General features: G+C 45.9%; 3 protein-coding genes across 3 annotated transcripts in view; all 3 read right to left on the reverse strand.

Annotated features, from left to right (window-relative positions):
• Positions 1 to 6,693: 6,693 nt before the first annotated feature.
• Positions 6,694 to 15,505, reverse strand: LOC119404974 (U1 small nuclear ribonucleoprotein A). The gene is made up of 5 exons (XM_037671717.2): positions 15,388 to 15,505; positions 15,080 to 15,150; positions 14,753 to 14,925; positions 12,453 to 12,742; positions 6,694 to 6,980 (listed from the first exon to the last, which is right to left on the reverse strand). The coding sequence occupies exons 2-5, from the start codon at positions 15,144 to 15,146 to the stop codon at positions 6,821 to 6,823; spliced, it is 690 nt and encodes a 229-aa protein (XP_037527645.1). The 5' UTR covers positions 15,147 to 15,150; positions 15,388 to 15,505; the 3' UTR covers positions 6,694 to 6,820.
• Positions 15,506 to 18,534: 3,029 nt separating this feature from the next.
• On the reverse strand, positions 18,535 to 19,552 carry LOC119404975 (nuclear cap-binding protein subunit 2). Its single transcript, XM_037671719.2, has one exon. The coding sequence runs from the start codon at positions 19,378 to 19,380 to the stop codon at positions 18,922 to 18,924; it is 459 nt and encodes a 152-aa protein (XP_037527647.1). The 5' UTR covers positions 19,381 to 19,552; the 3' UTR covers positions 18,535 to 18,921.
• A 3,223-nt stretch (positions 19,553 to 22,775) lies between these two features.
• LOC119404972 (zinc finger protein 821) overlaps positions 22,776 to 27,758 on the reverse strand; it is a 39,761-nt gene continuing 34,778 nt past the window's right edge. The window contains exon 5 of the mRNA XM_037671714.2: positions 22,776 to 22,997. The gene's annotated coding sequence lies outside the window, so the exon portion shown is untranslated. The remainder of the gene's footprint in view (positions 22,998 to 27,758) is intronic.

The raw sequence follows: 27,758 nt of genomic DNA on the forward strand, positions 1-27,758 counted from the left end.
GGCAACGCCGGCAAGCGAATCTAGAAGCTGCGAGGCAACGCGAAGCCGAAGCGCAACGGAAACGAGCTGGGGGGGGGGGGGTAACATAAGCGGTCCACAACATATACACAACACACAAAAATGAAACGTACAAATGGAACAACAATGGAAACACAAGTTAACACCCAGCGCTGCTTCGCATCCCCACGTGATTCTCTTTAGTGGGAGATGGTGTAATATTTTCTTCGAACGCGCGGCTTCCTTTCAGTGTGATCGCGAGCGAGCGCGCGGACACGTGGCGGCCTCTCGCGGTGGTCGCGGTAACTATGCAGCACACGATGCTCAAATCAGCCAATAGTCTGAAGTTTGGGCATATGGCGAGATTGGGTATATGGCATTGGATTGGAAAAACTTTATTTACGTCCTGCAGAACGCGCTCATCGCGTAGCGGGCGTCTCCCACGTAGGGACCGACAGAGAATACCTGGCGGCCGCCTCGTGGGCCTGCTGGACAGCCCATTGCTGGTCGGCGAGAAGCGAGCTTCTGAGGGACGTCTCCCACTTGTGTGAGGTAGAGCCGGGATGAGCGTTTCTACACTCCCAGAGCATGTGTGTGAGTGTCGCCGTGTGTCCGCACGAGGGGCACGTGTCGCTGGGGTACGCGTCGGGATAGAAAACATGAAGCTTGGCGAGGTTTGGATATGTGTGCGTTTGCAGTCATTTGTAGAATAAAGGGGGAACAATTTCTAGCGAACCTTGAGAATTAATTGTAAATTCCAGGCCGCATGCTGCACTATAATGTCTGGCTCGCGTGTTCTCAGGACTCGACTACCGATCTGCAGTGTTTTCCAACCATGCTGAAAGTATTGCAGGGCCACTTTGACGCCACATTTAAATATGTTCAATGTATGAAAGGTGGAAAGTTAGGCAAGGCATCATGAATGTAAGAACAGCGCAACAAACTACTGGTGAATAACACACACAGCGCTGGGTGTGTGCTCTTGACCACTCCTTCCCTATAGCACTGCTCTTACATTCATTAGTTCAAGGCTACGTTTCCCACCAATACGCAGTCAGGGATACCTATGTAAGCGGGAGATTGGAACATAAACATCTCGAGTTTGAAATTCTGGTGTCAGGGATCCTTTAAGGTTAGCATGCGGATGATGTTCAGTGTGTTGTCTGTGTAACTGCAGCAAGCTGGAGCAACTGCATTTCTGATGCACAGGTGCACGCTGCCAAAGCGACACGATAAAAACCAGACAGACATTGCAGAAACTGAGCAAATACCACAAGGGTGAGGTGACGGCATATGAAGGCTGCAGAATCCAAGGAATTCCTCAGGTACCACTAAGCGCACATGCCCACTGAGTTCGACGACCAACATGTTTACGCCATTCTCGAAGCACCTGTACCGTCAGCAATGTTCCCACCATTTTCACTGCAGCATTGATGACGATGATGATGTGGCCAACCCTCTGTACCAGGTAACCCTAGGGGCTTTTAGGTGGACATGCCAACCCCGCTCTAGCTTGGCGTGGAGGAAAGAGTCATCGGATGGTGTTGAAAGGAACGAGTGAGCGGTCGTGTGCAGCTGCGGAGCATATCTACTCAGAGGCAGTGCAAAGCAGAAGCGATAACCAAGACAGACCTCGCAAACACTCAAAGAGCCCAATGCTACTCGCATTAAAATCACTTAAGCTTGTGCAACAACGCTGAATATATATCCACATTCAACATTCAATAAACCCCACCGAGTACTAAATGGCTTCTATGTTAATATTTACTCAATGAGCAACAACTCCACAGCCTGAATATGTGGACCATAGAGTGTGCTACAGCAATGCCATTTCATACTTAAAATGAACAAATTTTGCAAGTTTTTGCCTTTTAAGGTGAAAGCCTTAGGTGCCTCCCCAGAAGAAAAATGCTGCATGTGGTACAAAAACACGCGTGACTTTCATAAACATAATAAAAATCAGTGAGCCGGAATCGAATCCGGGTATTCTGCATGGCAGTCAAGTATCCTATCACAGAGCTACGTCAGTGCTCAAAACGCCAGGCGTCACCCCATGTGAGCTGTCACAGAACGTTCATAGCGTTCTGTCACAAAACGAAGGTGGTCCGTTCTATCGGGCCGCTTGCGATTGGTGGAGGCTAGTTTGATGGTCAAGACATGAGAATAGGCAAGAACAGTCATAGAACGGTCTCCGGCTCCGTTTCTATCGATAGAACGGATACAAAACGGTATCTGGACGACTTGGATTAGATCACAATTCAACTCACCAGCCCCAGCGGTTACGTTTCGATCCAATCCAAGTCGTCCGGAGACCATTTTCTATCCGTTATATCGATAGAACGGAGTCAGAGACCGTTCGATGACCGTTTTTGCCTATTCTCACGTCTTGACCGTCAAACGAGCCTCCACCAATCGTGTGCGGCCTGACAGAACGGACCGCCTCCGTTCTGTGACAGAACGCTTACAAAATAGCCCCCATGGGCTTGGTGAATGCAGTTGGAACGCTAAAGTCCTGGATGTGCAGCGAGGCATACGTACAGACGCAAGATGGTTACTTTATGGAGACAAGATCCAGAGGGTACAAAGTTGTCCTAATACATAAATGCAGCCTACGACTGTGACAACCATTGCCTATGCTGTACCTCCATACAGTACAAAAGTAATCGTCATTACCAACTCTGTTCTAAACTTTACTTATACTTTAATTCACATAACTGAGTGCCTTTATATGCGGCTTGAAATGTCACAGAGCTTTCTCAAGGTACAGCAAAAACGAGTTTACACTGCCATTTCTACGACGATAGCTCACTCCATCACTGCTCACCGGACCTGCATAGCCAATGTGCAATAGTACTTTGCGGTTTCACCACACCTCACGCTCCCCATTCTTCAGGCTTGCCAGTGTTTACACCTGAGCCTTGCTTCAATGGTGCAAACCAGAGCCGTATATTCCCTTTTGGGAGAGTTCGGCGCTCTTTTGATCTCGCCGCCAGTCTAGGAACTGCTGTACGAGGGTGGTCTGAAAAGTTCTCGGCCTGAATAAGAATCACGCGAGCGAGAACTTGTAGCACTCACGTGCATGTTCATACATGTCTCTGCAAGTCTCAGATGAAACGCCATCTAGTGCCGATTAGCAGTTTGGCTTTGACAGTCGATCACAGTGGGTGTAGTGTGAAGCACCGGAAGGCATGGAGAAGCTTGAGTACCGTGCGGTAATAAAGTTCTTTGTAAAAGAAGGTTTATCTCCGAATGAAATTCACCAAAGGTTTGTTAAAGTTTACAAGCAAGATTCACCTTCATACTCCACAGTCAAGAAATGGGCTGCTGAGTTTAAGCGGGGGAGAGAGAGCATTGAAGATGACCCGCGCGAAGGGCGCCCAAAAAGTGCAACAACTCCTGAATTGATTGACCGCGTGCACGATATGGTTTTGGAAGACAGGAGAGTGAAGTTGCGTGAAATTGCCGAGGCTGTTGGCATCTCAGTGGAACGTGTATGTCACATTTTGCATAACGAATTACACATGAACAAGCTCTGTGCAAGATGGGTGCCGCGCATCCTTACTCCTGAGCAAAAACGCAACCGCATGACGATGTCACAGCGTGCTTTGGAGCTGTATAACAAAAATCCAGCGGACTTTTTGCGCAGATTTATAACAATGGATGAAACTTGGATTCACAATTACACACCGGAATCGAAACAACAATCAAAGCAGTGGACTGAAGCCGGGTCCTCTGCACCAAAGAAAGCCAAGTCAGTTCCCTCCGCAGGAAAGGTGATGGCCTCTGTTTTTTGGGACGCTAAAGGCATTCTGCTTGTGGATTATCTTGAAAAGGCTAAAACCATAACTGGGGAGTATTATTCTGGCCTTTTGACTCAATTGAATCAGAAAATTCGTGAGGAAAGACCAGGTTTGCAGAAGAAGAAAATCATCTTTCATCAGGACAATGCACCGGTGCACAAAGGACATCTTGCAATGGCTAAATTTCACGATTTGAAGTACGAATTGTTGGAGCACCCACCCTATTCTCCTGACTTGGCCCCGTCGGACTACCACCTGTTCCCAAAACTCAAAATCTTTCTTGGTGGGCAACGTTTTTCATCAAATGAAGAAGCGATTGCTGCTGTGGATGAGTACTTTTCAGGACTTCCACAGAGTCATTTTAAGGACGGAATCCTGGCTCTGGAATATCGATGGACCAAGTGTGTAGAGTTGAGAGGAGACTATGTTGAAAAATAAAAATAATTTTGAAGGTCCAAAACGCTTTTTTCTACATCAGGCCGAGAACTTTTCAGACCACCCTCGTACTACAGTCTGGCAACAGCGCGCTTCCGCGCCGCCGACGCCATTTCGTGCCGAGGTTTCTCGTGATGCTGTACCCATGACGTCGCTGTCGGCATTTATGCTTCCTCTGTGATCGACCTGGTGTGTCTTTGCTGCTGTTCGTGCACGTGTCGGCTGCGTGGAACATCGTGGACCTGCATGGACGTCGCAATGGGGGCTTGCAGCGCAGTAGGCTGCTCTAACTCGCTGAAGAAAGGGTTCGCCCTTTACCGTTTTCCTCAACCTCAAGGCGACAGGAATCGAGCACGGCGCCGCGTTTGGGAAGTACGAACGAAGCGGGATAAATGGAAAGCCAACGACAACTCCCGCCTTTGTGAGGTAAGTGTGAAAATTAGTAGGCCCAATTAGATCCGCATTCATGGTGCGCATGTGTGCGCATCCGTTGCAGGTTCACTTCGAGTCTGATCAGTTTGAGCCCCTTTAAAGCTACCTTTTTGTGAACATAATCAAATATTCGTGCTACCAGTAGTTATTTTTTGAGATGAAACCTAGCCAGAGACGGAGCGTTGCGGGCGCACGCCAACGCGAGCTTACAGTGCCGCGGCACAAAATGGCGGACAGCGCCGCCGCTAAATTTGGATGGTTGTTGGCTCCGCCCCTCCGCCGAACTCTCCGAAGGAATATACGGCTCTGGTGCAAACAACTGCCGTATCTTCAGCACACCTATGTGTTGCTAGAAAACCGCTGGGATATTTCCAAAGAACCCTACTCTGCAACAGGGGAGAAAATGTCATGTACTATCACAGTATGCTCGAATGAGGTGCACGAGCTAGTTCAGTTTTCATTTCTTTAAAACTCTGAAATTGGACTATTCCGAAATTCTACAAGTCGAGCTGCCCCACAAGACTTTCTTGTCCAAATGCTAGTGTCATCAACCTCCTAGGGAGGAAGTGGCACACAGAAGTTTCCAGAGAGGCATTTAAAAAGCTTAAAGGGTCAAACAATTCCTATACTACCCGTTTTCTTTACTGCAACAAAAAGCTTACTGGTCAGAGTGTCTAATTACGGAATGGTAATGTGGAAAACACTGTGAAACGTTTATGTTCTAAATGTTTCGATCTGCGACGACTACGAAGTGATATACACACAACGCATGCTGCAAACCGTAGGAGGTGAATGTGAGAGCGGTTTGTGTTTGCGCGCAGCGGTTTGTGCATGCGCCACGGCTTTACATGTTCCAATAGTTGCTGTGAAGGAAGCGCCGCTTCTCAGCGTGCAACTCCTTTTACCTTGTAAGCTGCACAGAACTGAGCGGGGATGGATACTAATATACAAACTCTAATGTTGAGCACTAATTATAGTGCGCACGAAAGCATCAGACTACGTGTAGCAAAGTGAATGACTCTATAATCCGGCTTCAAGGCTCTTCCACTAGACAGTGCGACATACCGGTATTTTGTTACTTTTAAACGCAATTTAAAAAGATAAATCCTACTCACATCACGAAAAGAATCATTGAATGTGTCACTATAATTGACGGTCTATTCATTTCTACCAGGATCTGATCACTTGTTCGCACTAGACAGTGAGACATACCGGTATTTTGTTACTTTTAAACGCAATTTAAAAAGATAAATCCTACTCACATCACGAAAAGAATCATTGAATGTGTCACTATAATTGAAGGTCTATTCATTTCTACCAGGATCTGATCACTTGTTCTGGCCAGTTGTCAGTACCCTCAATGTCAAGCAAATAAGTACTGCCAGCAAATAGCATTTGTAACTTTTGAACGCTCCCAGAGTATATATATATGGATTTGTGGAATTCTGTGGTAATAAAGTGAAAGTTGTAAAACATTCAACATTCTGCTCCTATTTAGTCAGAAAACTGCCCCTTCACACATGCTCCAAATCAGGTGCACAAATCATCCTGTCAGCTACATCAGATTGAACTCATAAGACATGTCGGTTGAACTTGTTTTATCTAACTGGGTTTTGTTGAAATTTTCCCAAGCAACAAGCACGACTTGCAACATAATGTATAATCACGAGCAATTTCACACTTGGGTATTTTGATTCCCTTGTCTGCAACTTCTGTGACAAGCTGCTTTTTCGCCCGTAACCCTGGATGCTGTAGCTCCTTAATTAGTAGACAAGCAACCAGCACACAGCTCAGAAGTACTGCAAATTAACAGAGCCTCGAATGCGCAACATCGGACTTTTGGTCCAATCTCAGTGGGGCTGCGCAATACAGTAATGTCTTATTGTTTCGTTCCCATACTTAAACATAACAAAATATGAGCAAGGTGAGAGGAACAAAACGAACAAGTCTTTTAGAGATATTCTTTCCAGTAAGCGCCATCACACACTCCACGCTTTCCTTCTGTCAAAGGACACCAGCCACTTTTCCATTTAAGGCGACGATGAAGCAGTTTATTACTGCTCACTCATAGATCATGATGTGCACGCACACATATGAAAAAAAAAAAGACAAATGTGAGTAAAAAAAAAGTCACGTAGGTAGATTCAGTTCTTGGACTACTTCTTGGCAAACGTAATCTTCATGGCATGCGTCGGTGTGATCTTGAAGCCTTGCAGGGCTTCCTTGGCTGCCGATGACTGAATCTCATTTTCAAATTCCACGAAGGCAATGTCGTGCCGGCCGGGCACCAATCGCACCTCCTTGAAGCCGGGGAACCTGCGCGGATGTAACAGTGTCAGCACGCTTCCATAATGGTAGAGTTGTGAACTGCAGGTTTTAACGAGCAAAAGAAGACAATTTAAGGGCTCGTTTTTCCTTGTCAGACACAAGCTTGATGAAAACTAAACGGACAATGATGCCAAGGAAGGTTTTTAACTGTATTGTACTAATTATCATACAAATGTGAAAAATGTGTGGTAGGGACCGAACCTGCAACCTTCGGATAACGTGCCCGACGCTCAACCAATTGAGCTACAGCAACGGTAGCCTTCCCGTCCACCTTATTGGGTATTTCCGTGCATGCAAACCATGGAGTGTTAGTCGGTGCCACTCGTAGCCATGACGGCGAGTGTGGAACACTTTTTTGCCAGCTGGTGTCACACAGCATGTGATCCTTTAACAAGCTGGCAACTGTCCAATCAGCCCTCGCATACTACCAAAAGGCATCAAGTCTGCTTGAACAAGACCCTCGCTATGAATGAATGAAAGAACATAATTTAAGGACTCGTTCTTTCTTTACTACACACAACCTTCATGAAAATCGACAATGAAGCCAAGGAAGTTATATGAGAGTTTATATAATAATTACTACAATACAGTAAAAGAATTACTGTTTTTTTTCCCGGTGTATAAGACACACCTTTTTCCCAATATTTTTGCTGGTGCGTCTTATACAATACACGGTGCGTCTTTTATACGCAAAAAGTCATGCGGATATGCAAGACTAGTATGTACATATTTCATTCGCGAGTACGATAAACTAAGCCCAAGAGCATTCGTAAAAAGATATCAAATCTTGTTATAACAATGAAGAGGGTGTGGTCTTAGATGTCAGCTACTTGCTGTTCAAGCAGTGCGGCGGCCACGGAGATTACGGCCGCAATAAAAGCCACCACCATCACGTGCACTACTGTACTGTTCGACAGTTTGTTCTTAAACGAAGCATTAGACCCACGGAACTGAGGCAATAAATAAAAAAGGGCACCACAACGTTTCCTTGTAATGTTGTAGCGCCCACAATACCAGTTACAAAAACGAAATTACCACTTCGTTATCATCATCATCAGTTTCTGTGTGAGACGTCGCTGCAGTCCAGCAGTTATCGCAGCTTCCAGTCGCCAATTACGTTTTGTATGCGTGTGTCTAGGTGTTAACCACGCGGGGGAAATCGTGGTTTATGTGTTCCTGCCAAGCCTCATAATTCCGTACAGGCAACGCCAACGATATGCTAACAACGCCACGTAAAAGAGTTACTCAGAGGCCAACAACGGCAACCGAGTGATGCTGCCAACCGAGGCGGAAGAACTTTTGACAGTGCACCGGAGGATGTGGCTTCAAATTCAGTGGAATAAATATTGGTTTTCTGTGCCTTAGACAACGTTATTTGCAAGTTTTATACTGTTGCTTAGAGATGGGTGCCATGCGTGACTATGCATTTCCCAATGAATGTGCTCTGCTCGCCGTGTTTTATCATGTTTACAGAGCTAAGAATAGATGTGTCTTACACAGAGGTGCATCTTTATCCTTTTTTCCCGAGAAAATCGTAAAAAGTAGGGGTACGTCTTATACACGAAAAATACGGTACAAATAACGTTCCTTTATACCTTTCCTGACTTCAGTGTCTTCAATGACTTCAATGTTATAAATGAACGGGGTCTACAGTCACACAATCATAATTTATATGCAGTAAACAACAGACTTTCTGAATGTTCCATTTCTTGGATATGCCTGATAATTGGAACAACTTCAAGACACTACGACATACCCCACAGGGCAATGTTATAAAAGCACACCCGACATTTTGGACCCTGAAACTCTGACGTCTGATTTTTCGGGCTTTCTCTCGTAATGACAGGTCCAAACAACATTATTCGAAGCCACCATCGCACCGTGTTTACTACGTAACAGCTCTACTTCAGGGCTTTCACACACCTATCCACTGATAACCGTAGCCTTTCCCAAAAGCCAGCTTCACCACATTGCTATTATGCTAAGTGGTTATTAAGCATACCAATAACAGAAAGGGGCCACTGTCATGAGATGTTCTATGTTTTCATTAAATACACAATTATAATTACAGACACACACTCAACATCTCCCATCACAGTATGATTACAGGGATGCCTAACAAGTGCAGAGACCAGCCTTCAAGGAGCACTGACATCAAATTTCAAAGTCGAGATATGCCCTTCATTCGATTGCTCGGTATGCATAGGTCTCCTTGGCCAGATTTGAATGGCGTCCGTCAGTGGAAGTAATTTTATTTCGAGGGCAAACAGCGTACGAAAGCTCAACGGAAGATTGATCACGCTGCGACATCGACACTAGTGCTACGTAACCAGTGTGATACATTCCGACCATACCATCCTGAGTGACGATACGCTAGTAACAATGACATCGACGATCTGAGTGTATTTAAAGTGCCGCCGACGCCAGGCGACGCTCTCACCGGCTCTCCTCGCTGTCCCGATCCGTGCCTGCGATTCAACGTATCGTATCGACTGATTTGTCGTGTGATACTCAGCGCGAGGGCGATCAATCGGAGCGACTACGTGCCAGCATGTCGGGGAACCGCTGCATAGTATGGACCTGCTCGTCGAGGCACGGAAAAAGCGGAAAGTGCGTGGCGTTTCCTTACACGTACGGTACACGCCAACACGACCACAAGTCATTGAAGTGGAGCAATAGATAAATATCATCGCTAACAAGTAACACGTATGTAGCGTTATTAGTGAATGTTAGTTCGTCCGTGGACTTCCTTGCGCTAGCGTAATACCGAGTTACTGCAGCCGTAACCGTGAGAGGCCGGATAGGTGGGGCCATCTAGCGGCACAGAATTGTTATTGTAGAAACCTATCGTATTCTATTTGTCCGCTGGTGTGCATTCGCTATGCCGATATTCCATAGACCCCTTTGCGTATACCGGAATGTTGTGCACGCTAAAATTCTCTAATATATCTAAATGAGACACACCAGCGAGTATGGCCCAAGCGTGCGTCCCCGGGCACCTCCTCGTTGCTGCTTGGAACAGCGTCCATTTTTGAATCGCTGTTTTGCAAAGCGTCGAAGCGAAAATGATTCGCAACGTCGCATATCGCGGTGATTCTAAGTTCCAGAATGCCGTCTTCAACACTAGTCGACACTTTTGACGGCGACGACGGCGATGCTGGTGACAAGGCGTGACTGAACGCGCGCGCCTAGCAGACGAAATGTTAGCTGAGCAGCTGATCCTCACGTCACTTCTTTCTGTGGACAAGTGGTAAACTGGGCGCGGTCTGGAATTGACCGCAAGGGAGCGCTGCCAGCGCTAAGAAATGGCGGGCTTGCCGGCCGTTTTGAATTGTGCTAGATACCGGTGATATAAATCAATAAAACAGATAGTTATTCGTCCCTCAGTTGCATTTTCAGTCGTGAATCGCTACTAGGGGGTAGATAACTACTCGTGGATGCAAAAATCTTGACATGCGTAAATTTGATGTCAGTGCTCCTTTCAGAGTCATTTTGGACGTGGCTGTGGCTATTTCCGCCATTGAAGGTATTAAAGAAGGCATGTGTCGTTTTGTTGGACTGCGCTATAATTTTAGAATAATTTTGTGATCACACAGGGAATCAAAGGATTGAATGTTGGCTGTCTAATCACACACTTCCGATATTAAATCCAACTCAAAAATCAAGAATAAGCAACAATTATGACAATACCACGTTGCCATTGGCTGTACAAATTTACCAGCAAACGAGAAACAGCAGGGGCAACAAGCCATGCCTATGGGATAGCTTGCATACAGTAAACCTTGCAGATCTGTTCATCATGCAAAGGTGAAGATATTGCAAAAACGTGAAGGCAACTTATCAAATAGGTCACACAGGTTATCTCAGACATTAAAAAAAAAAGCAGAAGAGAGAACTATTAAATGTGTGATATGAACATATTCTTACTTATTCATTCCCCTGAGCACTGCAGCCAACCTGTCAGCTCCAGTACAGAAACTTCAGCCATTATTTTCATACCAATTGGTTATCAGAAAAATACAAGCTATTTCAGCCATCACCAATTATAGCTGATGATATGGTAGTAAACTTATTTTCATCAATTCATCTTAAGAGTGATAATTAACGCAAGCGAATTGCACAGCTACTTTGATGAGACCATTTCAAAGACGATGCTGCTTTTTTCTCGCTCAATTCTTCAAAAGCGTTCCACAAAATCGACAAGATAAATTAGCTCACTGGTTGAAAAACAGCCTGTGATAAATAAATACATGAATGAATTCATGGGGTGTAGTGTAGTTGGTACTGCTCATAGCCAATCAGTGGTAATCAAGCCCGAGGTCATCATTTGTGTGGTTGTCTAACTATGCAGCTGTTCATATATGTAGTAAGATGCAGTACAGTGAAGCTATCACAGGTTAAATGGAGCAATATAAAAATGTGATACTCGGCTTCAAACATTGAATACCAAGGAAACAACAAGATAAATAGAAACCACCCCTTTCCTATGGGCAATAAATCGTGGTGTGTGAAGTAAAATTCTGAATCACAAAGAAAGCACAATGCAGCACAGCCCACAATAACTGAAAAAAAAAAAAATTACATCAAGCAGCTGTGGATTTAGACAATGCCGATTCTTCTTATTCTGACCCTGGAAAAGCCAGTCATAAAGAATGCCTGTCAGAAGACATGAAACCATGTGTGGCCACACCCACACATGCGAACATCCCAGATAGACTCGAAAGGAGGGTTGGATGTGTGTGCACCCAGTACTATACCCAAATTGAATCCTAGCGTCTGCTTTGTGACAATGGAAGACCCTATACTACTGTCATGGCAGCGCAGCAGCTCCTGGCGTTTGCAGTGCTCATTTCGTTGATTTGTACTGTGCCGAGTGCAACTGGGCACAAACTTGCGACGCGGAAGAACGCATCAGACAAAGAAGGAGCGCACAAAGAAGTCATGCGCAATTAGGAGGGGCAGGAAATTAAAGATGGGTATGCCCAAGCTACACAAAATCATATCAAGTAAGGCAATGTAGATAAACTCCATGGGAAGACTGAGGCTTGGAGTTATGAGAAGCTGTCCAAAAAAAAAGGAATGTCGGAGGAGCCAACGTTTTCACAAGCGACTCCATCAAGCCAGAACATAATAATAATAACTGTTGGGGGTTTGACGTCTCAAAGCCACGACATGATTATGAGGGACGCCGTAGCGGAGGGCTTGATAAATTTTGACCACCAGGGGTGTACCTGAACTGCATACGTAAATCTAAGCGCACGGGCCCCTAGCATTTCACCTCCATCAAAATAAGGCCACCGCAGTTGGGATTCGATCCTGCGACTTTCGGGTCAGCAGTCAAGCACCATAACCACTACACCACTGTGGCGGGTTATCAAGTGAAGACAGGTCTTCTAGTTAGCTTGTAATCCAAGTTCACTCAGCGCAAGGTGTCAGCATGGTCCCAAAATAAAAACTCACTGGTTGAACAGCATGGAGAGCATCATCTCGTTTGTCTCCTCAGGCAGGTTGGTCAGGAAGAGAATCTGGTTCGGGGGCTGCTCTGGTAGGGCTCCCGTCGCTGCTGCCATGGGCATGCCGACTCCCATCATCATCGCTGGCTGCGCCTGTGCCTGTGGCTGCGTCTTCTTCTTCTTGCTCTTCTTGGGCGCAGGCTCGCCGTCAGCGGGCGTGCGCTTCCGAGAGTTCTCCACGAAGGTACCCTTGAGCTTGGCCACGGCGTCCGAGTCTGTTTTCGCATACTGGATGCGCTGCACACACGTGCACAACACGGTTTATAGAAACGGGGTACAATAAGTGAGGCAATGCTATCAGCACTGCAGACAAAAAGGGATACTGAACAAAATTTTCGCCGCCGAGATAAATGACTCAATTGAAAGATTGGGTGCTGAAATTTGTTGAAACAACCTTCATTTCAGCCAAAGACTAGCAGAAAATAATGAATTTAATGCATTTTTCGCGAATTGGCGCGTCTAGCGGCCGCGCCGCGAACTAGAGAGGAAGTGACGCGAAACTCCGCGGATAGTGACTCGCCAACCGTGCTCGCAGCAAAATCGCTTACCAATCGACATCGCAAGCCGCCACCTGCTGCCGCGCGTCTCTCCCAAAACGTGTTTTCACGGTCGGGACTCGGGAAGGTGTTCTCCGTGCGTGTTCTCAACCGGCAGCCAACGACGCCATTGCCGCGCTCTCGGCCGTATTACGGTCCCTAGAATAGACTGTTTTCTCAAGCGAAGCTTGCGCCCACGTCTACGAATTTGCCGTCTGTGTTGTGTGCTGCTACGTAATGTGAACGGTGAAGCACCTGACACAACGCAGAACGCCTCAACGCTGTTCTGCGCTAGGGTGTGCCCTGTCATACATTTCCAACAGAGCCGAAGCTTCGAAGGATATGGATTCGCGCTGCGCGCCCATCGCAGCCAACGTGGGTGCCTTCAAAGCGTGACTTTTTGTGCTCTGAACACTTCGAGGATAGTGATTATGAGTTACTGTGTAAATTGCTGGTCCCGGCTGCCGACCCACGTTGGGCTACGGCGGCTCGTCTGGCTCGTCGTCCTTGCTGTCGCTTGACACAGCAGAACAGTCACATGCATATGGTTGTATTTGGCGCATCCGTTTTGGAGGCCCGTCGAACTCAGAGTCGCAATGACCGCTCGTGGAACCACTGTCACTCGCACCTTGCATCTTTGCGCTCTCGCGATACGCTCTGTAGTTGTAGCGGTTTTTCCTATGTGGGGAAAAGAGGACAAGGCTCAGCTATGCCCAGCGCCACATCAGCCACCCTCGGTTCTTGAGAGGAGAGGTGGAGAAAGGAAAGTGGCAGGGCAGGAGAGAGCGTGCCGGTTGCCCCCCTCTTGCTGGAGCACTCGACGTCACGTCCGCCGACAAGCGCAGTGGCATGCAGCCGCCGCGCTCTCACAATCCACTAAAAATACGGCCAACTGCTCGAAATTACGTGAAATAAACGCTGCGTACAGGAACAGTCGTGTCGTCCGAGTCGAATGTAAGTGTTTTCGTAGCTTTTTCAAATTTTTGTTCAGTATCCCTTTAAAAAGGAAACTGAAAGGAGCACAAAAGAAGCAAAATAAGTATAGACTTCTGTGTACAATGTCAGTGTTTCTGAGTCTCCAAAACCAAGATATCACACATCAAAGAATTATCTGCAATAATGCAGTGAGGTGATGTGGCTAGAACACGACTAGGAAACAAATTGCACAGAAAGCATGACTAAACAGTAGCAACAGCATTCTATCCTATGCTCTTATTGTATTGTATGACTTTCAGCAGTGCTTGCTTCTAAGGCATTATCTGCTTTCCAAGGTATAACACAGCAATGAGCAACCTTTATGTGCTTAATGAAACTAAGTTGCTCAGCAAATACCATACCTATGTGGTAATCAGTCTAATAAGCAACATTTCTTAAATGTAACTTGAGTTCTCTGTCTTCCCTTCTGTGGAGCTCAGCGTTCCTCATTTGATGCAACTGTAGCAGCATCAATGAGTGTGCTTCAAGGATCAACTTTATATATATATGAACGCCTCACTTGTCAGAGTACGGAACAATACCCACTTTAAACTGTCATCGCTAATGGCATTAGCTAGAGCAGGCCAGCGATGTTTGAAAAATATATGTTCAACTGAGCACTCGCGAAGCCCTTGCTTGCATAAGAACGCAAGAAACGCCGAAGCCACTTCCAACATGCACGCTGCATCAAGCAATGGCGCATGTAAACAAATCAATAAATCGCACGGTACATTACCATCGGCTTGTCGTAGAACGGGAAGCCCTGCATCGACCTCAGAGCGTTGGTGGCACTGTTGATGTCCTTGAAGGCGACGAATGCCTGGCCCCTCATCTTGAGCGTCTTCAGCGCGATGATGTCCAGGATTTGGCCAAATTGCGAGAATATGGCGTACAGCGACTTCTTCAGCTCTGCGAACAAACAGAGAGGCAGTGTTGTAACCGTGGCACATACTTGTTTCGTCCTTTTTTCGATGTAAACATTCACCGCGGCACAGAATCAGCCAGCCTATCTTCTAGACCATGTTCCGTAATCTACGTGCCGCCACTGTTGTTCGAAACTTACCATCTTTCTTGACCTTTTCGTTCAAGTTGTTGATGTAGATTGTGTTGTTCGGACGTATGTCCATCATGTCTCTGCAAACAGAAGAGATATTAGAGGAAACAATCAACAGAATGACGCTTCGGAATACGAGACAGCGCGGCCGGCTAGACAGCGATCAAATCGGAAAGCGGCGCACCCCGCGTAGACAGCTGGCTCGGACAATAAAGGCTTTCTCGCAGCTAACGCTTGGCCAAGCAATATATCAGACAATTCGTGCTCAAGCAATTTCCCACAAAAACAGCGAAAAAATGTGGAAAATGTGTACTAACGTGCTTGATTCGCCGGTAGTCCACTGTTACAGTAGGCTTGCAGCACGCGCCGGAAGATGTAAACGGTGTGTCTATCACTTATGGCGCTAGTAACAAGTTAAATATTTTTTGTGATAAACATAGCATTATCATAAAATATTTCCAACAAAAATACAATCTTAGCAACATTACTTAATTTAAGAACTGTCTTACAATATTTGTAAGGTGGCCGCTAGGCGGCTAAGATAGCTTTTTGTGATGACACGGCGATTAGGTTTCTAGTCGCTGAAAAGTTTCACTTTCGGTATTGCTTCAAGAAGGCAGGACGCTAACTGAAACGTCCAGTTTTCGGCTTTTTCGAGCCTAACCTGTGCATGTCTACGCCATACAAAACCTCAGAGCATGTTCACAACTTTTCCCGTGCGAAGCTGGAAATTACTTAAATGAAAACATAACGCTTGCTTGTCACCTCCAGGCATGTTTCATCACAGTGAACAAGCCATGAATGTGAATTAGCCTAGGCGTGCGTGCAATCGAGGAAGAAGAGAAACATCTTTGCATAGCAAGCACTGAACTAGAAAAAAAAAAGAAAGAAAAACGTGGCACAGGTTTAAAGTGAACCGACTGAGAAGACACCTAAACCAAAATGTTCAACTGTTGATACCTGCTTCATATTCCATTTGCAAAAAAAACACAAGGGAAATATTTGAAGGTTATCTTGAGGATATAAAGGATAATAACGCAATGTTCAACATAAGCACCTATACACCCACAAATCACCTTCATGGTCATTGTGGAATCACGAACCTCGTGTTTTCTTTTTTTGTTGTTCTTTCTTTCTGTACCTTAAGCCATAATTCTCAGTTCCTTTTAATTCCAATTAAGCAGCCCCGACTTCCATCGAGAAATACAGAATACGCTGCCCATAAATCTAATCTCTGTTCAATCTCTTCCACATCGACGCCACCTCTATATTCCCCCTCTTTCCATTGAAAAAGGACGACACGCTAACCGGTTCTAGTGAAAGTCGGGCTCTGTGTTATCAATATTCGATAAAACTGCTCTCTGTCAGCCTTCACTGTTTGATCTTTGAAGAAAGAGGCAAGTTTTCCTCAAAATGAGCTTGGTTCTATTCCTTTCTTATGGTTTACTATTCACGGTATAAGCTGATCCTAGCTATACATTGGGGCACACTGCCATTTCGACCACTGTGAAAGTGCAAAAATAATTAGCACTGAAATAGATTTATTGTACAGTTGAAACTCGATTTAACAAAGTAATGACTGCGCTCGAATTAGTTCGTAAAATAGGGAAGTTTGTAATATCAAGGAAGGAATTTTTGTGCTCTTCAAAATATAAAACTGTAACGCAGCGACACTCGAAAGCCACCAGGCCATTATTCTTGCTGCCAATCTACTCCCGCGCATGTGAAAAGTGCGCGAGGGCGGCTCGGACATGGAACCTCACATGTCGCTGGGATAAAGGGGGCACCTCATCTGGGCGATGCAAGTAAGGCAGACGGTTACATGGAGCAACAACATTCTACCGATATGTGGAGACGTGGAGAAAGAATGCAGTGAATGTGCAAACAGGCCATAGGTCGGCAAAGAACGTGGAGCCCACTCAGACTCACCCAAAAAATATATTTTGCGCTTAGCGCTCACTCAGATTCACCAGCATTATACTCAACCGGACTCACGGCTCTACCCGAGTCTGAGTGAGTCGACTCATGAGTCTGTTAGCGTGTAATTAGCTTTCTTGACCATAGTGCCAATGCTATTTAACACCACCATCTCACATAATCGATGATCCCGGCGCCGGGCAAAGTTCAGTATAAACACTGTGCGCGCAAGACCATGAAGGAATCTCGGGAGAGGGCAGCAAGATTTCGAAGAAGCTGACCTAGAGTTTGAGGCAGTCGAACCTTGGCTATGGCGAAAGGACGTACAGTGACTCCATCTGGACAGAACCCACATCGGCTACGCTCCGGTCCCCAATTTCAAGTTGTCCCCCCAGCCACGACCCAAAGGTTCCAGCGAGTGTTCAAGTGCAACCCCGAACAACTGCCACAAACGAAAGTAAATTCGTATTTTATTGTTTTTTACGTGCAGTGAAATTAGGCTGTGATTGGGACTCTTAATTAGCGATGTCGAATCAGCCATTAGAGGTGTAATATAGATGATGGTACCTTTCGTGTGTATTCCTTTTTATGTTTGTTCAAAAAGTAAATAGAAGTGAAATGTGTACGTGTGCATCCCTCTGGTTTCCTTCATTTTGAGGACGGCAACAGTAGTCTATGCAATTGAATATTTTGAGACAACATAGATAATGTGGGATACACAAGCACGGGGTGTCCAGCTAATTATGACTGCCTAGTGGTGTACAGCTTGCACTAACGAATGACAAGGGTCTATCCAACGGCACCGGCACTAACCTGATGTCACCGTTTCTTTCTAGTACTCCAAGATGGCGACCACAGTAACGTCAACGAAGACTATGTATATGACAAGGTGAAAACAGCGCACAGTTGACGAGGACGTAAAGAGGGAACGCAGGGCACAGATGCCCTGCGTTCCCTCTGTCCGTCCTGGTCAAGTGTGCGCTGTTTTCGCCTTGTTATGATCAACCAACTAGCTCGAGATGTGTTATTCCAGAATATGACAGCCATTTGGCAAAATTCAACCAAAAACTGTATAGAATGAAGTGGAGGGACTTTATTTTTAACAATATGCAGTTGATGTAAATAACCCTAGAGACATTTGTACACATTGTCTAGTTCTAGCGCTGCTTCCTCAAAATTTGCAACACGTGCCAGTCTGGCCAAATCAGCACTGTTATAGTCCAAGGACAGACGGGAGCCTGTACTCCAGAGCCTTGTGCATTTCATTCGCGTCTAAAGGCACGCAGTAAAGCTTGACGACCTCATACCGACAGCAATGTGTCGCAGCCAAGAAGTAACTGCTGGCAGGTGTCAGTTGTTATAGTTTAGCACAACCTTCATCCTTAAGAAAGCTACAGCCTATCAAACATTTGTCTTGGCCGAAGATTCCTGCCCATCTGCTATGATCAGCCATCATCTACGCATTCGCCCAACACAAGTACATTTGGTCAATAATGAATACTAGTTCAACGATACTTCTGACAATTTTTTTTTTCATGTATGAGGAAAGACATTCGTAACGAATGCCACTCGTTAGGAAAGGACCTTAGCATTACTTATGCGACGAAAGCATTTATTTATGGAATCCTCCTGAAAAGACCCTCACACACGCTCCAAGCACGCATGACAGATACAAAAAACACAGTGTTGATAAACAAAGCACTTTTTGGCCTAATGGGACGGCGGGGGATGGGGGGCAAACACACCAAGTGTGAAAACGCGCTTTGTGTGAAAAAACAACACGGTCGGTAGTCGAGAAGAAAGACACTCCGCAAAAAAACAAAAGATGAGCCCATCATCCGGCGATCTCGCTAACACATCAGGTGAAAACGTCCTGCATTCGAGTGCAAACACCCACTGTCCATTAGTTAGTTCACACTCAGTTTCCTGGACGACTAGACGGGCGCTGCTGGCGGCACTACGCGCTGTGCCATTAGCTTGCCGTAGCCTCCTCGACCGCTGTCGTAGTCCGTCCGGTACTCGTCTCGCACTTGGCCTCCGCTCTTTCCGCGTCCGAACTGGCGTCCCTCGATGAATCCGGCGTCCCAGTCGGTACGAATGATGCGGTCGTCCAGCTTGGTACCGTTGACGTAGCGCATAGCGTTCTCAGCGTCGGCGCGCGTGTAGTACTCGACGAAGCAGAAGCCGCACGGAGTCTTGTGGAAGCGGTCCAGACCCATGATCACCTTCTTGACGTCGCCGCACTTGGAGAAGAGCTCGTAGATCTGTTCCTCGGTAGTGTAGAAGGACATGTTGCCGATGTAGAGCGTCGAGCTCATCCGGAGCAGCCGTTCCTGCTCCGCTCGGCTCCCCTTGAAGTGCTGGTCCCGGTAGGAACTCAGATCGGCCGTCATGGTTCACGACACTTGCGTCTCTCTTAAACGTCGCCGAACACTTCGCCCTTCTTAATTAAGATGAGCCGGCGAAAACGTTTCAAAAGCGTCAATGCCGCCGAAAAACGCGAACGTTGAACAAGACCGCACACAGGCAGCAAACACTCGCCACACGGAAGCCTATCAGACTTGCCACAAAAGCGCCGCAGATGCGTATGCGCAGGAGGTTAAAATAAAATTTTTATTTAAACCACCTTGGCTAAGACTGAGAAAAAAAAGTAGTAAGAATACAGTAAACTATTTACAATAAGGCGAGCACGACGTCACGAACTTTTTTTTTTTGGTTACGAAAGTGAAACTGAAACCGCGTAATTTCCAAATAGCTGTTGCTGCAGGTGAAAGGCGAAATTGCCGCGTATATTTAACGGACACGTTGCGGGTTTTACTAGAGAACAGGCGACCAGGGTCTAGCCACCATAACCAGGGTATACTCTAGACAGCGTGCGGCTCAACTTCAAAGAACTGTGAATATTACTTACCGTCAGCTGTGGCTTTGTGAATGTCCCACAAGAACAGAATGGTCCAATGCATGTTTCTTGTCCAATGTTGCAAAGCTCCTAATCACGCTGCAGTTTGCTCTATAGAATGACAAGTAGCCGCTGACTGTTTGTGGATAAGTCAACCTCTACATTCCACGGTAAAACCCTAGCAATGTCATTGGCTGCAGCATTAGAGCTAGGATTCACAGAGCCACATTACATACTGCAACCATAGAAGTCAACACAAGTTTAAGGGTGAAGCGTGCCCTGTCTGATATGCATCTAGAACTGATCTAAATCACTATAGTGGTACAGGACGCATACTTTCCACCTTTATGGTGTTTACTCTCGAGCACTGTACTCTAGGATACTGTGCACAACAGGCGATAGGTGCCATACAAGGATTAGATCTAGCAGCGTTTATTCAGCACTGCACACCTGAGCTTCCCAACACACAGAACACAGCAATGTGTGCAAGCACAGAGGAATGCACAAGTACAAAAGCTTCCAATGGTTTACTGGTATTTTCGAAAAGAACACACCAAAATTAGGGAAGGCTCATGAACTTGGTTGCAAAAGCAAGTGTGTCGAGCATGTAAGGTTGCACCTGCTAACATTTTGCTGTATGGCTGGCACACCGCAGGGCCGGAAGCATCATTACTGAAAACTGCACAGAATGTTCAATAGCGTGCTTTCCGAGTAGTGACTGCTTATTGCACCAATGTCAGCCCCAACAACAGTACTAAGCAGTGTTGCCCTTCTCACTACTACATTTGTGAGTGCTGACGAAATTGTCTTGAACTTGCAGCAGCTAGGGCAGATCTAGCATAGCAATTAGTACTTTCAATCGTATCTATGAAACTATTCTTCATCTTTCAATGACAGGCTCATCCTGCTGACAATGTAGGTGGAGTGCTCTTTCGACTATTCACGAAAAGTGAGAATGGATGAAATTGAATTAGGATTGTTACATCTTTTTCATTGGCACATGTAATGCTTACACCATCTCTGGCTGTCATCAAGGCTGTCCATTTTCTAATGGCTTACCGGAGAGCTCAATGAGGTCTACCAGCAGAGTTACCTCAAAACAAAGTTTGTTGGCTTCCTTGTCAGTCCAAAAGAGACTTCAAAGGAGTGAAAAGAAATGCAACAAAAGATACAAAGTTTTCCTATATGCTGAATGAAACACAAGGCAGTATCTACATGACAAGGCAGATACACTGGCCGTATCTAATGAAAGTGACGTGATGAGCACAGACAAAATACACATGTATTATGTGCATCAGAATCATAAATCGCCAAACGAAAGATGACAAGGCAATAGATGCCGTTATGCACAGAAAGTGACATGCACATGCATAGGCGGAGAGTACGGGGGGGCTGGAAAGCCCCCCCCCCCCCCCCCCCGGACTGCTTCATAGGGGGCAGAGCTCCCTCGGCGCCAGCTCGAGAAATTTGTCAAGGTCTCGGCTTAGGTCCCCGTCCACTGACAACGAACTGTTGGCCGTTCTGTCTGGCAGCTATTTTGCAGGGGGCTACTTATGCCCGCTTCTCCCCCCCCCCCCCCCCCCCACCCCATTTCAGGCTTTTTTAAAATTCGGATCATGGACCATGTGACGAGTGAAACATTCAGCTGAAAATGCCCTCAAATGGATTTGTATGGGCAGAATATGCTGAGTCTTGAATCGCGTAGCGACTGGTTTTCAGAAAACAAAAATGCTACTGAGAATACAAAGCAATCCCGACACAATCAGTCAGGGAACTTGGCGACTAAAGTGGAAATTTTGGAAACTCTGAAGAACGGCGAATTGAGACGGCACGTTATGACCGACCGACGACTGGTTTCCTGACCGATCAAGAAATTCTTAATGATGTCACGGGCGCCCAGGAAGACCACGATTCTGACGAAGAGTCATGCGAGGAGATGCAGCCGCGACCTCATCGCACCTCATGGGAAGTCTCGGAGGCGCTTTTGATATTAGGGGACGTTTGCCTGAGCACTTCCGACAGTTTGCGTGCTGTTGGCCATTTGGAAGAGTTAAGAAAAATTGTAATGTCAGCCGGAATCTGCGCGAAAATGCAGACGGCCATTACAAAATACTTCAGCAAATAAAGGTATGCTTCTCCAATTTGATTTTAATGTTTTTCCTGTTCATTCGTTAGTTCGGCATTCGGTTAATTCGGACATTTTTTCCGGTATCGTGAAATCTGAATTAACGAGCTTTTACTACATATATATATACATACGTGTGTGTGTGTGTGTGGAGAGAGAAATGTGGAAAAGCCAGTGCAGCCCCCGCCCCCTCTGGGAAAATGACAACTCTCCGCCTATGTGCACATGTGACTATGGTCTTTAGGATTGAGACATTGAACGTTCTATTTCACAGCTCTACGATCAACTGAAAGTGCTTCTTGCTTCACATGCCATTCAATAACACCTTCACAGACTCGCTTCAAGTGAGGACTGAAAGAAGTGAGGACAGTACACAGTCTCATGTGTAAGAGACGTCTCACAGTAATTTCACAACAAAGATGGTGACATTGCACACATTTGCACTTAAGGCTCCGCTTCTGCATGTTTCAAAGGTGAAAAGCAGACAGCTTGATGACAAATGAGAACAGTTTCCTCATGGGTTAACATGCGTAGCAACCAAGGAATGAACTTGACAATCTCTGCACCGAAAATTTCATCTGACCAATCGAGTGAATGATTCAAGTGATCAGTCAGATAAAATTTTCTCCTGTCCAACTGAGTGAATGATTCAGGTGATCACACAGATGAAAATTTTCACCTGACCATGCACCTGAATAAGGTGAAGGGATATTTTCAAACAGGCTTGGTGCCAAATGCACGGAAAGAAGGACGATATTTTTGCTCCTTTATTGACAGACATCGCTGTTGGCATCTGCGCTCTGTTAACGCTTCTTTCCTCCTTGTCCTGAACCTCCACTTGGTAGTTCGGCGGCATGTGACGGATTGGATCCCCGGAACTGGTTGCATTGCCAGAGAATGACTCAGCACTCCTTGTCATGGGTAGTACCGCAGCATAGTCCGAGGTGTGTGGCATCACGGAAGCACTTCTTGACACCAAGGTCTTCCTGCATGTCAGAAAAGGTCCTTGTGGCGAGTGCACTGGAAAACTCAACTCACATAAAATGGCAGTGAATTTACCTAAAGCAAACTGTCTTGTGTACAAAGTATTAGCTGCACAGGCAACACCAGCCAATAGCAGCGAACATTAAGGCAGCAGTTAGCAGACACTGGGCCACATTAAACAGTGCTGGGGTGGTTTCTTGTAAGTGTCTACTAAAATGGACTGTCCATTCAAGCTTGCACTGAGTGGATAGAGTTCAAAGCATGGATTTACTATTGGTGCCAGCAAACTTGTTCTCAAGATTTAATCAATTAGAGCGTGCTGGAATGGGCAGTCAACTTAGTGAACACTTACAGAATACTACCACTGGTATATGCCCAGGAGCCTCATCATAATCCATCACCACCAGCCTGACTACGGCCCCTGCACGACAAAGGCCTCTCACACATTTCTTCAATTATTCCACTCATGCACCTGCTGTGGCCAAATTATCCCAGCAACGTTAATGTCATATGCCCACCTAACTTGCTGCAATCCCCAATCATGCCTGCCTTCTCTTAGAATCCAGTCTACTACCCTTAATGACAATCAACATCTTGCCTTTCATTATATTACCTGCCCATTTCTTCATCTTACTCCTCACGTAAAGTCTATAATGTCTTCTTAATGGAGTTTTCTTCCTATACTAATTAATACTCTATTGTACATTTTGTGGTGTCGCGCATTGCATGTTATTAATCTTAGAGTCTTTGTTGACCCTCGACCAGTTTCGGTTTCTCGTGGTATGTCACAGAGTGCTGCACGACGGTGATTTTCTGTAACCCATTGTTACATGCATTCTCTGAATGAAGAGAGAGCCCCCTCCCCATTCTCAGCCTGGTCTGACGTGTCCAGCGTGCGCTCCAGTGCTAAGCACCTTTCTCTACGCCAGACGGTGTATCCTGCCAGCGATAAAACACATTTAGTCTTGATTATATATTTTTAATGATACTTTTATATCCTACTTTACTGCACTAGGATTATTTTACACTGTGGCGACACACTCTGTGCATCATGTCGTGCAGCCTACACCTCGCTATCATTCAGCCCGGCGCGACACGGTTACACGCTTCACTGCGTTTGGATATGCCAAAGCACCACCGTAGCATCATCCGAAGTATACATCACCAACGGTGGCTACAAAACCAAGCTGCCAAGCTTGGAAGAGGATCACTGCTCTGCTACCCAGACGAGCGTAGTGTCGGCATGCTCGCCCACTGCTGCTCGTAATTGAATAAACGATTGTTATGTTCTTATGCTGGGATTCGCACTTCGCTAGACACATCCCACACCACAAATTTAGCCCATAAAATAGTGATGTAAACGAGTCCGAAATGTCTTTCAAAAGCCCCAGTTAGGTAAGCGTACAGAGCTTCAGTAGGACACACTGCTAGGCTAGGTGGTCCTGCATTTTAACAAAGTGAAATTAGCACAAATAAAGACGGACGCAAAGACCAGGCAGACAAAAATACAGAGCTTTGCATAAAAAATTTTTCAACACTGCTCGTTGTCTGTAACGGCTAGCAGGTACCACATTTGGACACACACTGGCCGCTTGCTCATCCACCATTTTGTTTACGTATTCTGCCAAACTTTTTGAATGCGTTATAACAAAACTGAACCTTTATGCTTATATATGCGCGCGCGCGCACACACACACACACACACACACACACACACACACACACACACACACAGGCAGGCATGGTGGCGAAAGTGGCCATAGCGTTGCAAACAGTGAGGTAGATCCTCCGTGAGAACAGTAATAACGAAAGTGTTTATTTCGACAGTTTCGACCAGAGTCTGGCCTTCATCAGGAATAAGGGTACATATGTTGCTTGCGCTCACATTTATACAGTCTTGTACGAAAAATGAGAAAGAGAGAAAGAAAGAGGGGAAAAAAGAAAAAAAAGGAAGAAAAGGAGGAAAAAGAAAAACACGAGGCGGAGAAATTTCCAGGGGTCACTGCGCTATGCAAGTGGCGTCGTCAATGCTTATATCTTTGGAGCATTGCGTTCTGTGTTTGTTCGGGTGGCGGCACCTTTAATGTAGACGACGTGTACGAGTGGCCGGCAATGGGAAGGGCTGGTGTGTGCGGAAGTGCACGTCCAACGACTTACTCGCTTGTGTCTCGCCCCCTCCTTTTTTTTACCGACAGTCACCATTGAAGTGTCGACGGCCTTGAGTGGACAACAGTGGTGGAGCAATCGGTTGGAGTCTTTCGTCTATCCTTCCCTCCCTTCGCATATTGTTCCTCAACAGGACGGCGCCCCGCGGCTCTGGCGGGGCGGCATGGGCAGAAAAGGTTCTTCAAGGAGTTGAGATATTAACAACTCATTACTATGGCGACGTCTCGCTTCGAGAGGGACAGCATTTCCTTGCAGCAATGCAACACCGCGCATTGCCGCAAGGAGAAGCAAACAGATGTTTAATGTAAATACTAGTTTGTTCCGGAATTCTGCATTCGGGGTCTCTTGGTTGTGTACGCAGTGGCTGTTAGACATGTCAAGTTTAAAACCACTGGTCGGTTAGTAAGATAGAGATGGAAATAGACGACAGTAGTACTTCAGAGAGAATAGTGACAATAAAAGATATTTCCAACTGTCCAGTCACCGTCGCAGTTACAGTGCCGCGAAATCTTCAATTGTTATGTTTATTATTAATTTACAGTGCTTTAATTGCTGCAAGTGTACCCGGGTTCTCATTTATGCCTCTTTCGAGGGTGTTAAACCGGTGTATGAGGTATGACTCACGTTATTCACGTTCCCGGTTTGATTTAAATCCCGTTTCTAGGAGTGCAACTGATAATTTGTCGAATGAATGGCCGGGAAGGTTAAGGTGTTTTGATAGAGGTAGATTTGGGGCTGATTTTGCGTGGGCTCTGTGATTATTGAAACGAATCCTAAATGGTGTTTCAGTTTGTCCGATGTATTGCATGCTGCACACGTTGCATTCGAGTAGATATACCACATTAAAGGAATCATATGTCAGATTTCCTCGTATGTTAATTGAAAACTTGGATTGTGTGCTGGTTACCTTGCTTGTCTCTCGCATCGCCTTACATACAAGACATCGAGGCTTTAGACAGGGTCGGCATGAATTATTGGGAGTTGGAGTATTGATTTGGGAGTTTACAAGTGTGTCTTTGAGGTTGCGTGATCGTCGGTAAACGACGCCAGGGGCGGATAGAAATGCACGTTTCAGACGTACACTTTGTTCCAGTATGTTGTAATGTCATTTAAGTTTACATTGGGGAAGTTCGTGCTGTAAGTTCAACACAGGTTTGTATGTTGCAGGTTGTGTTGTGGTGGCCGCTTCCTAAGAAGGTCACCACACTTCAGTTTTCTAGCTTTTTGAACAGCGTCATCAATTACATGTGGAGGGTATTTCTGTTTATCGAGCATAAGTTTTAGCCTCTGTGAGCTCATGTCAAAATCAGCGTCTCTTGAGCAAATTCACTTAAAACGGTGGGCCTGGCTGTATGGAATGTTGTTTTTACAATGGCGCTGGTGTCACTTTGGTAATGGAGGTACTGTTGTTGATCCGTTGGTTTGCGGTAGAGGGTTGTGGAAAGTTTGTCATCTTCTATCGTTATGGTAACGTCAAAAAAATTTACGGTTACTTGCGAGTAGGTGTGTGCGAAGTGCATGTTTGGATGCACAGCATTGTAAGTGTCGATAAAGCTTAGCAGCTCGTCCTCGCCGTGGTTCCAAATGAGAAAAATGTCGTCAATGTATCTTCTGTATAAGAGTGGTTTCAAGGAGGTTCGGGACAGAAATTCGGATTCTAGCTTTCCCATAAAAATGTTAGCATAATTTGGCGCAAGTTCGGTACCCATAGCGGGTCTGCTAATTTGTCGAAAGTACTCCTGGTTGAATTCAAATAAGTTCAATTCCCAGACCATCCTCGTCAAACTTGCGATGGCAGGAAAATCTGGGGTGTCAGGTTGTCTATGGTGTGTGCACAAGTTTTTTAATGCTGCTACGCCATCATCGTGAGGGATATTTGTATACAATGAGGTCACATCAAGGGTAACTAGGAACGAATCTTTCGGCATGCACAGATCTGCAATATCTCGAAGAAAATGTGTGGTGTCCTTTACATACGACGCGAGAGTGCAAGGAATGTGGCTTATTAATTTGTCCACGTACCCCGATATGGGTTCGGTTACTGTACCTATGCCTGATATGATTGGTCGGCCTGGGTTACCGCGTTTATGAATTTTTGCGAGTATGTAGAAGTGACCTGGACTAGGGTGTGCTGGTCGCATTAGTTTGTGCTCACTGCGTGTTATTCTTCCTGCGTCCAACAGTTTCTTCAGTTCTGTTGTTACGATACGCGCGTAGTATTTATCTCTCGGATCCCCTGGGAGGCGCTCGTAAAACTTTGAGCCATTTAGTTCACGGTATGCTTCTTGTAAGTAGTCGGCTGTATTCAAGACTACAATGCCCCTCCTACAACCCCCTGGCTACGCCCCTGGGTGTTACGTAAAGCAATGACGGGCGAACAGTATGCGGAGATGCGGAGAACGAATGAAGTGATTTTGCGAGCAGGCCGGGCCAGACAGTTGCAAGGAGACGATTAGTGCCCTGAAACCACAAAACAAACCACCCCCACCCGTAGCACCATTTAACACGTAAGAGCGCTACCGACTGCCAAGTCCATTGCCCCATGGATGGGCGTGGCGTGCAGCCTCATTAAGCTAAATCTAGGATCGTGAGTAGGG

The sequence above is a fragment of the Rhipicephalus sanguineus genome, chromosome 9, assembly GCF_013339695.2.
Source record: "Rhipicephalus sanguineus isolate Rsan-2018 chromosome 9, BIME_Rsan_1.4, whole genome shotgun sequence".
In the NCBI taxonomy this organism is placed as follows: domain Eukaryota; kingdom Metazoa; phylum Arthropoda; class Arachnida; order Ixodida; family Ixodidae; genus Rhipicephalus; species Rhipicephalus sanguineus.

Excerpts from the sequence above, each read along its gene's own strand:
- LOC119404974 (XM_037671717.2), bottom strand. The coding sequence starts at position 15,146 with ATGATGGACATACGTCCGAACAACACAATCTACATCAACAACTTGAAC. Across the intron at positions 14,926-15,079 it reads CGAAAAGGTCAAGAAAGATG|AGCTGAAGAAGTCGCTGTAC; the intron begins GTAAGTTTCGAA and ends GTTTGTTCGCAG. Across the intron at positions 12,743-14,752 it reads CGTTCTACGACAAGCCGATG|CGCATCCAGTATGCGAAAAC; the intron begins GTAATGTACCGT and ends ACGTGTGTGCAG.
- LOC119404975 (XM_037671719.2), bottom strand. The coding sequence starts at position 19,380 with ATGACGGCCGATCTGAGTTCCTACCGGGACCAGCACTTCAAGGGGAGC.